Source organism: Podarcis bocagei (genome assembly GCF_964188305.1).
Source record: "Podarcis bocagei genome assembly, chromosome: 12".
Taxonomy (NCBI): domain Eukaryota; kingdom Metazoa; phylum Chordata; class Lepidosauria; order Squamata; family Lacertidae; genus Podarcis; species Podarcis bocagei.
The window spans coordinates 61,397,220-61,407,471 of NC_138137.1; the positions used below are offsets into that span (position 1 = coordinate 61,397,220).

General features: G+C 46.7%; 1 protein-coding gene across 1 annotated transcript; it reads right to left on the reverse strand.

The window, feature by feature from the left end:
- Window positions 1-3,593: 3,593 nt before the first annotated feature.
- Window positions 3,594-10,043, reverse strand: LOC308569565 (uncharacterized protein). The gene is made up of 6 exons (XM_081163640.1): window positions 9,903-10,043; window positions 8,229-8,733; window positions 7,956-8,037; window positions 7,617-7,699; window positions 6,180-6,306; window positions 3,594-5,562 (listed from the first exon to the last, which is right to left on the reverse strand). Exons 2-6 carry the CDS (start codon window positions 8,640-8,642, stop codon window positions 4,316-4,318), a joined length of 1,953 nt encoding a protein of 650 aa, XP_081019766.1. The 5' UTR covers window positions 8,643-8,733; window positions 9,903-10,043; the 3' UTR covers window positions 3,594-4,315.
- Between the last annotated feature and the right edge of the window lie 209 nt (window positions 10,044-10,252).

A 10,252-nucleotide genomic window follows, 5' to 3' on the forward strand; every position in this document is an offset into this window, starting at 1 on the left:
ATGAAGGTTTTGCTGGCAATGAAATAAGCTCAATACCACACCCAAGGAATGCAGAGAGATCAATCACAAACTAAACAACTCTCTATATGGCATTAAAAAAATACATTAACGATAATACATGACATTTCAACACCTTCTATACATAGAATCTTAAATAATACCTATCATGCCAAAATAATAACCACATAACAACAATATCTCAAAGCCAAACAGTTCAAATATTCCTGAAAGAAGTCCATGAGAATGACTGTGTAGACTTGTGCTGGTGCAATCCCAATGGAACTCACGACAATGAGATACCCAGATTTCAATCTCTTTTTGTGAATCTTCTGGTTGGCCTGTAAAGGAACTACCGGTATATAATGGCAATTTAGTGCTCCACCAAATAAATCAGCTCCGAAGTTTGCTATACTCCTTGACATATATAGGGCCAAAGCCATTTGGGGCTTTAAAGATCAGCACCAACACTTGGAATTGTGCTTGGAAATGTACTGGGACCCAGTGTAGGTATTTCAGGACCGGTGTTACATGGTCCTGGTGGCCACTCCCAATCAACAGTCTAGCTGCTGCATTCTGGATTAGGTGTAGTTTCCGTGTCACCTTCAAAGATAGCCCCACGTAGAGTGCATTGCAGTAATGTTTATGGTTCCAATATGGACTCTCCATAAATGTTTTATGATTATTTTGGACACCTGAATGATTGTAATTATGATGAGTTAATAATAGCAGGGGACTTTTACAGTGGTTTCTGCCCACCTAGCAGTTCGAAAGCACCCCTAAGTGCAAGTAGATAAATAGATAAATAGGTACCGCTTTATAGCGGGAAGGTAAATGGCGTTTCCGTGTGCGGCACTGGTGCTGGCTCGCCAGTTGCAGCTTCGTCACGCTGGCCACGTGACCCGGAAGTGTCTTCAGACGGCGACGGCTCCCGGCCTCTTGAGCGAGATGAGCGTGCAACCCTAGAGTCGGTCACAACTGGCCCATACGGGCAGGGGTACCTTTACCTTTACAGTGGTACCTCAGGTTACATACACTGACCCGAAGACACACACACACCGCAGAAGTGGCAAGCAGTGTATGGATCTAAAGGAAGACTACAGTGGTACCTCGGGTTAAATACGCTTCAGGTTACATATGCTTCAGGTTACAGACTCCGCTAACCCAGAAATAGTGCTTCAGGTAAGAACTTTGCTTCAGGATGAGAACAGAAATTGTGCTCCAGCGGCGCGGCAGCAGCAGGAGGGCCCCATTAGCTAAAGTGGTGCTTCAGGTTAAGAACAGTTTCAGGTTAAGAACAGACCTCCGGAACGAATTAAGTACTTAACCTGAGGTACCACTGTAATTAAATATTATCCTATCCTAACCTAGATAGAAATACACCAACAAAGAAAAAGAATTAGTGAAGTTGGACAATAGGGAAACATGAATGAATTGAATTTAATAGATCCTTGGCACTTGATTTATCCTACTGTGGTAATAATTTACCTCTATGCCACTGGCCCTTGCCCAGGTGAGGAAGCAAACCTTTAAATAACTATGAAACCAAGAGAGCAAACAAAAGTGTCCTGTTGGGACTTGGTTTATTAAAACTATTGCACAATAGGGCAGTTTTGCCAGCTAGAAAAGACTGCCCCAAAGGAACATTTGAACAAAGGTTTTATAGGGTTTTATACAAATAGCTGCTATACATCACAAAACATCATTGAATACATCAAAAGAGGTCACAGGTAAAGGAGTGTAAAAGTTCTGGCTGGGAGACTTCCGGGTTGACGCGATCTGGAAATGGCGGATTCCCTCCGAGCTGCAGAGGGAATCGGCTCTACTGAGGACGGGTCTTTGCCGTGCCGGCGACGCGGGGACCCTTAAAAGCCGCAGGCGCGGAAGCCTGCGGACTGAAGACTCGGCGGGTGCCTTAAGCGCCCCCCCCTGATCCACGAAGAGCCTTTTTAAAGGCTGCGGAGGGGATACGGGGGTGGCGTGGCACTGAGAGTCGACCGCTACCTCGGTGGAGCGAAGCCGCGAGCCATGACCAGTGAGCGCTGACTTTCTTCCTTGAAAATTTGGACTGAAAGAATTACCCGTGAGTAAGACGGATTGGGACTTTAAAAATTTTACCTTGAATTGGAGACGACCGGGGGGTGTGCTAAAAGGAAGTCCGCACCCCCCCCCTTGCAGACGATCTAAGCAACGACATAAGAGCTAAGCTGGAGAGCCTACCCTTGGCGGGGTGAGTTAAAAAGGACATTAACTTTCAAGATTTAGTTAAAGGAAATCTTGTGCTGGAGAGTGGAGTTTTGGAGACCCCTTTTATGTTTTGAACAACCCCCCCTCCCGGGCTCGGGAACGCCCTGCCTTTGTGCCTGTGTAAGAGCTGCGGAGTTTGACAGCTGTCAAAGCTGCCAAACGGGCAGTTTAAAGTGGAAAAATTATTACCTAAGATCCCTCTGGATTAAAACGAGTTATAATTGAGACAAAATTGTTGGAAACAAAGTAATAACAATAAGCTAAAGGACTGTTGGAGAAAAGACTAATAAGTAACCAGATTCCCCCTAGGGGGAATTCTGTGAAACTACAATGGATACAATGGCTGTGGATGGAAAGTTACTAGTGGAAATCGAAAGGATGTTTCAATTGGTGGGAATCTTACAAGAGCAGAGCTTAGCCATGAATAAACAACTTATCACTATGACCTTGGGAACAGGCAACTCTGCTGTTTGTATTGAGGATCTGAATGAGAAAGAATCCACAGCTGAATGGGAAACAATGTCTACAGAGGTGGAAGAGACTAAACAAGAAAAAGAGAAAGTAACCTTGGGAAGTAACAACCAAAAGCTGACATCTGTGCAACACAAGCAGGAAGACTCTGGGAACATATCTACCACAAGTCTGCGAAAGACGCAGAAGAAGAAGGAGGAGGCCCTGGGACAATATGGAATACAGGAACTTAGAATAAAGAAATATGTTTGGGGCCTCTGTTTGGACTCTGAGTTTGAAGATACAGGCTTTGTGGAAATTCTTCAGCAGTTGCTTTCAAATCTCCTTGTGGGAAGAGAATATGCTTTGATGGTGAAAGACCTTTTTCCAGATTCGACGACTGACATAAAGGACTACCAACAAGACCGGCGGAGAGGGACTGAAAGAGATTTGAAAGCCTCGGACGTGAGGAACCCAGGCTGAGAATCTTGACTTTGGACTTTTATTGGGAAGGGACAAAAACCGGGGATGGGAGGGAGGGAAGAGGAGATTCTTAAAAACTCTCAAGACTTTTAGGTTTGGTTAATTTGACTTTTAATTAAGATAAAATCAAAAATCGATGGAAGAGAACTTGGGTCCAACTTAGGAAAAACAATTTTTTTTATTAAAGAAAAGGTAATAAAATGAATAGGATGGCTAAGAGGAGAAATACCAACTTGCTGATATAATCTTGGGAATTGGGATGCACGAGGGGGGGTGGGGGGAAGTCAGGGAACAAGGTTATGAAACGAGGATCTGCTGAATCTATACATGTTTGTGTTATTTTTGTGTTTGTATTGTCTTTACAAAAGCGGAAAACCCAATAAAAATTTTATTAAAAAAATAAAAATAAATAAAAGTTCTGGCTGGACTCTGTTTTCAGCTCCCCTCATTTATCTTGGGGAACCCCAACCCTTAGGTTTCAGCTTTTGCACTTAGCCTCCAGTTGCCTTCAGTAAGAGGCAAATCGTCCTTCCACGTCCCTGGAACACTTGAAGGAGCTGCTCCAGTACTAATGCAAACCTCGCTCCTTGGCTGGGCATTGGTGCCTTTCTAGTAATACAAATACACCTCCCACAATCCAGGGTCAGATCAGCATGGAATGCAGTGCAGACGTGTGGCGTGAGAGATCTGAAAAATGTAGGAACGTAAGAATCAAATCACTCATTGATACACTGATATGTAATCCCATAAGAGCATGAAACAACTAAAGCAAAATCTATACAATATGAAAAATTATTTAACTCTGCCAACAGAGAATATTCATTTTTCTCACATGTGCACAAGAATTTCTTTAGGTTTGATTGTTTCCTAATACCATCTTTCTTCCAACATATATTTCTCCCTTGTATGACTTCTTTGATGGACTGTGAGATTGGCCCTCTCATTGAACTTCTTTCCGCATTCTCAGCACTGTTGTGGCTTCTCCCATGAATGAATTGTTAGATTGGAAGTGAGATGGGCGCTCAGACTGAAGCTTTCTCTGCATTCCAACTAGTGATACGGTTTCTCCCCTGTACTAATTTTTTGATGGAAAGTGAGACTCATCTTGGAATTGAAGCTGTTTCCACATTATAAGGATTTAAAATGGTTCCTCCCTACTATGAGTCCTCTCATGTGAAGTGAGACTTCTCTTACGACTGAAGCTGTCTCCGCATTCCAAGCACTGATATAGTTTCTCCCCTGTATGAATTCTTTGATGCGAAGTGAGATTGGCCCTGTCACTAAAGCGCCTTCCACATTCCAAGCACTGATAGGGTTTCTCCCCTGTATGGATTCTTTGATGGGAAAGGAGATGGTGGCTGTGACTGAAGGTTTTTCCACATTCCAAGCACTGATACGGTTTCTCCCCTGTATGGATCCTTTGATGTGAAGCGAGATTGTTGCTCTGACTGAAGCTCTTTCCGCATTGCAAGCACTGATATGGTTTCTCTCCTGTATGAATTCTTTGATGGGAAGTGAGATTGGCCCTGTCACTAAAGCTCTTCCCACATTTAGAACAGGGATACGGTTTCTCCCCTGTATGAATTCTTTGATGGGAAGTGAGATGGGCACTTTGACGGAAGCTCTTTCCACATTCCAAGCAATAAAATAGTTGCTCCCTTGTATGATTTTTTTGAGGAGCTGTGCGATTGGACATCACTGTGAAGTTTTGTCCCCATTCTAAGCACTGATGTGGTTTCCCTTCTGTATGAATTCTCTGATGGGAAGTGAGATGGGCACTCTGACTGAAGCTCTTTCCACATTCCAAACACTTATAGGGTTTCCCCTCTGTATGAATTATTTGATGGGAAGTGAGATGGGCTCTTTTACTGAAGGTCTTCCCACATTCTGAGCACTGATATGGTTTCTCCCCTGTATGAATTCTTTGATGGGATGTGAGTTGGGCACTCTGAGTGAAGCTCTTTCCACATTCCATGCACTGATACGGTTTGTCCCTGATATGAATTTTTTGATGGGCTGTGAGATTGGACTTCACACTAAAGCTCTTTCCACATTCTGAGCACTGATGTGGTTTCTCCCCTGTATGAATTCTTTCGTGGGAAGTGAGATGGGCACTCTGAGTGAAGCTCTTTCCACATTCCATGCACAGATATGGTTTCTCCCCTCTATGAATTCTTTGATGGGAAGTCAGACTATCCTTCCGACTAAAGTTCTTTCTACATTCCAAGCACTGATAGGGTTTCTCCCCAAAGGGATTTATTTGATGGGAAATGGAAATAAAGTGGTGACTGAAGTTCTCTCCATGCTCCAAATGTTTATATGGCTTCTGCACTGTGTGGATTTTATCATGGTCCCTCTTGTTCTTAATTTCCATTTCACCATTACCTGCAACAAAAATAGACACAGATTAGAGCCTGAGGGCTTGGTCTTTCCAGTTCTTAATTTCCAATTCATCACCACCTGGAACGGATAGAGAAATGGATTACAGCCAGATTACGGGGGAAAATAGAGCTCAAATTATTGAACAATGCTAATTAACACTTGTGATACAGGAAGAACTGAAGGGAATTAGGAAGTCTCACTACAGGGATCACCACATTTGTTGAAAGGCATTAGCTAACATATTTATGGGAACCCGAGGTTTGAAAAGCTTGGCTCTTTTCCGGAGTGGACTTTGCTTGGCCCAGTCATGGATTCAACACCAATTTCCAATGTCAGTCATTTCTTTAGTCAACTGAAATTGGACAGAAGCAAAATAATAATAATAATAATAATAAACCTGGCAGAAACTACCACCACTTTCCTAACCAGCCCAGCCCAGTCATTTTAATCTTACTATCTTCTATAATGTTTAAAAAAGCAAAACTGGAGGGGGGGGGAGTTTCCAAATCGCCACTGCTGGGGGTTGTGCTCTTGAGCTCCATCTGAATATTGGAGGCTCATTACATAGAGGTATGGATTGAATTTCAAAACAGATAATATGATCTGACAGGGAGCCTTACCAAGAGAGGCCACAATCCCACGATTCTCCTCCATGACTTCTTTATGCAGAGCTCTCTGGTCAGGATCCAGCAAGGCCCACTCCTCGTCTGTGAAATGGACAGTGACATCTTCAAAGCAGATTGGACCCTAAAATAAAAAGAGAAACGTCCTCTTCTTAGACAGCACGGCTGTGTTGTTTTAGGGGGGTTGTTTGGCTGCTTCTTCTAACCACTTAATGGAATTATTTTATTGTGTACTTTAACGATGAGTACCGTATTTTTCGCCCTATAGGACACACTTTTTCCCCTCCAAAAATGAAGGGGAAATGTGTGTGCGTCCTATGGGGCGAATGCAGGCTTTCGCTGAAGCCTGGAGAGCGAGAGGGGTCGGTGCGCACCGACCCCTCTCGCTCTCCAGGCTTCAGGAAGCTATCCGCAAGTCTTGCAAGCCCGGCGGGATGTCCCGCGGGCTCGCAAGGCTTGTGGGCAGCAGCCCGCAGCCCAAAAGCTGGGGGACAGCGGGGAGGCGCAGTGCCGCCACCCCGCTATTCCCCGACCTGATCTGGAGGCTGGCGGGGGGGGGGAGGGGGAGAAGCAAGCTTGCTTCTCCCCCCCCCCCGCCAGCCCCACAAGCTCGGGGGATAGCGGGGTGGCGGAGCACCGCCATCCCGCTATTCCCCGACCTGATCTGGAGGCTGGCGGGGGGGGGGAGAAGCAAGCTTGCTTCTCCCCCCGCCAGCCCCACAAACTCGGGGGACAGCGGGGCAACCTGTCTCTGAAGGCAGAAGAGGGAGATGGAGCGCTCCGTCTCCCTCTTCTAGCTTGGGCATGGCTGCGCAAACCTGGGGGGGGAATAAAAATTTTCCCCTTGATTTCCCCCCAAAAAAACTAGGTGCGTCCTATGGGCCAGTGCGTCCTATAGGGCGAAAAATACGGTATTTTAGCGATTAGATTAGGGACATGGGTGGTGCTGTGGTTTAAACCACTGTGCTGCTTGGACTTGCTGATTGGAAGGTCGCTGTTCGAATCCCCGTGATGGGGTGAGCTCCCATTGTTTGGTCCCTGCTCCTGCCAACCTAGCAGTTCGAAAGCACATCAAAGTGCAAGTAGATAAATAGGTACCGGTCTGGCGGGAAGGTCAACGGTGTTTCCGTGCGCTGCTCTGGTTTGCCAGAAGCGGCTTAGTCATGCTGGCCACATGACCTGGAAGCTGCGGACAAACGCCGGCTCCCTCGGCCAATAAAGCGAAATGAGCGCCGCAACCCCAGATTCGGCCATGACTGGACCTAATGGTCAGGGGTCCCTTTACCTTTACTGATAAATAATGCTAGCAATATTCAAAAGCCTAGTTAAGTGGAGGTGGCTGTTCATTACTCTCAGGGAGATTCGCTCAGCCCCAGAGGCACCCTGGCTGCCCCACCCCTCAGCCCCTTTCCCCACAATGCTCTTTCCTGCTACCTGATCTGGTTCCACAGCTGCTGCTTCCCTTCCACCACCATTAAAAGATGGATGGGGAGGTCTTTCCACCACTGTTCTGACACCTGCAAGAGACAAAGGTAAACAAGAAGCTATGAGTGCCTCTTTCTGTCAGAGGTGAAGCTATGCATCTCTAACTGCAGATGGTCCATGCATCTGGACATTTGGACACATTTCATATTCTAGCTATGTAAAAATACATCCCCCCTCCTTTGGGCTCTTGGCCTCAAGTGTCTCTCCAAAAAGATGGAAAAAAACACACATTAGTTACAAAATACACACAATGTTATCAAAGAGATGGAAAAACGAATTTCTTCTTACTCAGTGGCCTCTCTTCAGTCATCAATGGAATCCTCTCCGCCTCAAAGTGATTGGTGCTCATTTCTGCAAATGGATAGTTTCCCTGAAATAGCAACAAATATTAAAACAGGAAATGGGAGAATGCCTAGAAGTGGAATGGCAGAGGCAAAACCTTTTGGGGCATCAGAGATAATTCCTTGGAAGCTTAAAAAATATACATATATAGAGATATTTTGGATACTCTCCATTCTGTTCAGAGCCCCTTGGGAGTATCCAGAGGAAAGTCTCTCTCACCTGCTGCTCTGCCTGCTTCCTCTCCTCTGCCTGACTCAGGAGGAATCCTTCGGCCAGGGCCACCGCCTGGGAACTGGTCTCCGCTCCACATTCCCTCACCCAGCTCTCCATCTCTGGCGGAAGGACAGCCAGGAACTGCTCCAAGATCACCAGGTCCAGCATCTCAGCTTTCGTGTGCCTTTCTGGCTTCAGCCACTGATGGCAAAGGTTGTAGAGTCGGCTGCAAACCTCTCGGGGTCCTTTGGTCTCCTGGTAGCACATCTGCCTGAACTGCTGGTTCTGCAAATCTGAATGGAGAGTGTCCTCCTCACCCAGAATCTTCTGCACTGAGTTTTCCCATAATCCCCCACTGCTCCCCGTTTCCATGGCATGGCCTCTTCCTGCTTCAGGGCCAGCTGAGTCTTCCTCATCCATCTGGGCTCTCAAGAAGCCTCCAAGAGATCAGAAGGAATCCTTTGGTCTTCTGCCAAGTTCTGTCTGTCCAAATCAGAAGTGATACCAAATTCTGCAAAGCAAAGAAAAAAGTTCCCTGAGCAAGTGCAGATGAGTCTTGCTTGGAACCTGGGTAAAAATTCCACCACAGCCCAGACACTATGCTCCCCCCTTTTTGGGGGGGGGGGAGGAAGGAAGAGTAGAACCCAATTTTTTTAGTATAATCCAAAATCCAAAATCAAAACCACTAGAATGCCTATATTACCCAAATCCCCTTGAAAAAACACATAAACGTAATAGGTGAAACAGGGGAATATCCAGGAATTGCATTTTGTACATACTGGGCTTGGTGGTTAACTGAGGAAGCTACATTTTAATATCACGATGTTGACTTTGATGTTATGAGAAGCTGTATCTAATTTTGAGAGTTTCTGGTAAATAACTTTACAATTGTTATTACACAGCCTATTACGTTTACGTGTTTTCAGTCAACAAATCAAGTCAGGCCCATGACTAACTGAGTATAATTTGCACATTAGGCCAGAGTGGGGGTCCTAACCCTGGGGGTCCTCTAGGGCTGCTCTCTCTCCCTCCCTCCCCCACTTCAGTCCACATTTCTTTCCTGCTTCATTTTCTAGCACTGGGAATCTCCAATGTATTCAAGACAAACTACGGGGTGGGGCGCCCTTTTCTTTGGTCTTAGGGCCAGATCCAACCCCGCAAGGGCCAAGTGGGTGATGCCAAAGATTAGCCCTGAAAAGTGAGTAAAGTAGGACTCACCTCCTTTCTGCAAGTTGTTTTAAGCTGTTTTTGGTACTGTGTTTTAATGTGGTTTTCTGCCCTGGGAATCTAGGGTGAAGGGCAGGTAATTCATGATGACGATGTTACATGACCCCCACACAGCCAGATATGCTTGGGGTTCCTCTGGGGTCCACCATGGGCACTTGAGGCTCAGGGGGCCTCAGTGACTAGGAGTGACCAGTTCCAGTTCCGGCCAGCTGAGCAGCCACAGTGGCACAGAGATGCCAGGCTCAGAAGGCATTATTGCAGTGCCCTGTAGGTGGGCATTTCCTTCACAAAAAAAGACAGAGAGTTTGCCCTTCGCCTTCTCCCCATTGCAGCCTCACTGGGGGGGGGGGTCATGCATAAGCTGAACAGCCCCCCTCCCATGCACCCTCCCCTGCAGCCCTGGGACCCCCTTCTCCCCAGTGCACCCTAAGGGGGGAGAGAGAGTAGACTCACCAGGTCCCAGGAGGCGCCACCCAGGCAGAAGGGGCTGTCAAAATATGCCCCCCATTCACTCGCAGGGAGGCACTGGGGAGGGAGGGGCTTTTGCACTGGAGGACTTCTCCCCTCTTTCATCTCCTCCCCTCTCTAGGAATCCAGCCCCGTTGCTTTTAACCCTTGGCAAGCCGAGCACCCCGAGCTCACTCCTCTTCTCTCGTCTCTCTGCAAACCAAGAGCCCGGGAGGAAAGCAGCGCGTTGCGCACCCTCAATAAAACCTCTCTGGGCGGGGGCCAAGGGCGGGGCTGCTCCCCATTCATCATTTCTAGATGGGGGGGGCTGAGCTCGGGGCGCTCCGCTTTGCAAG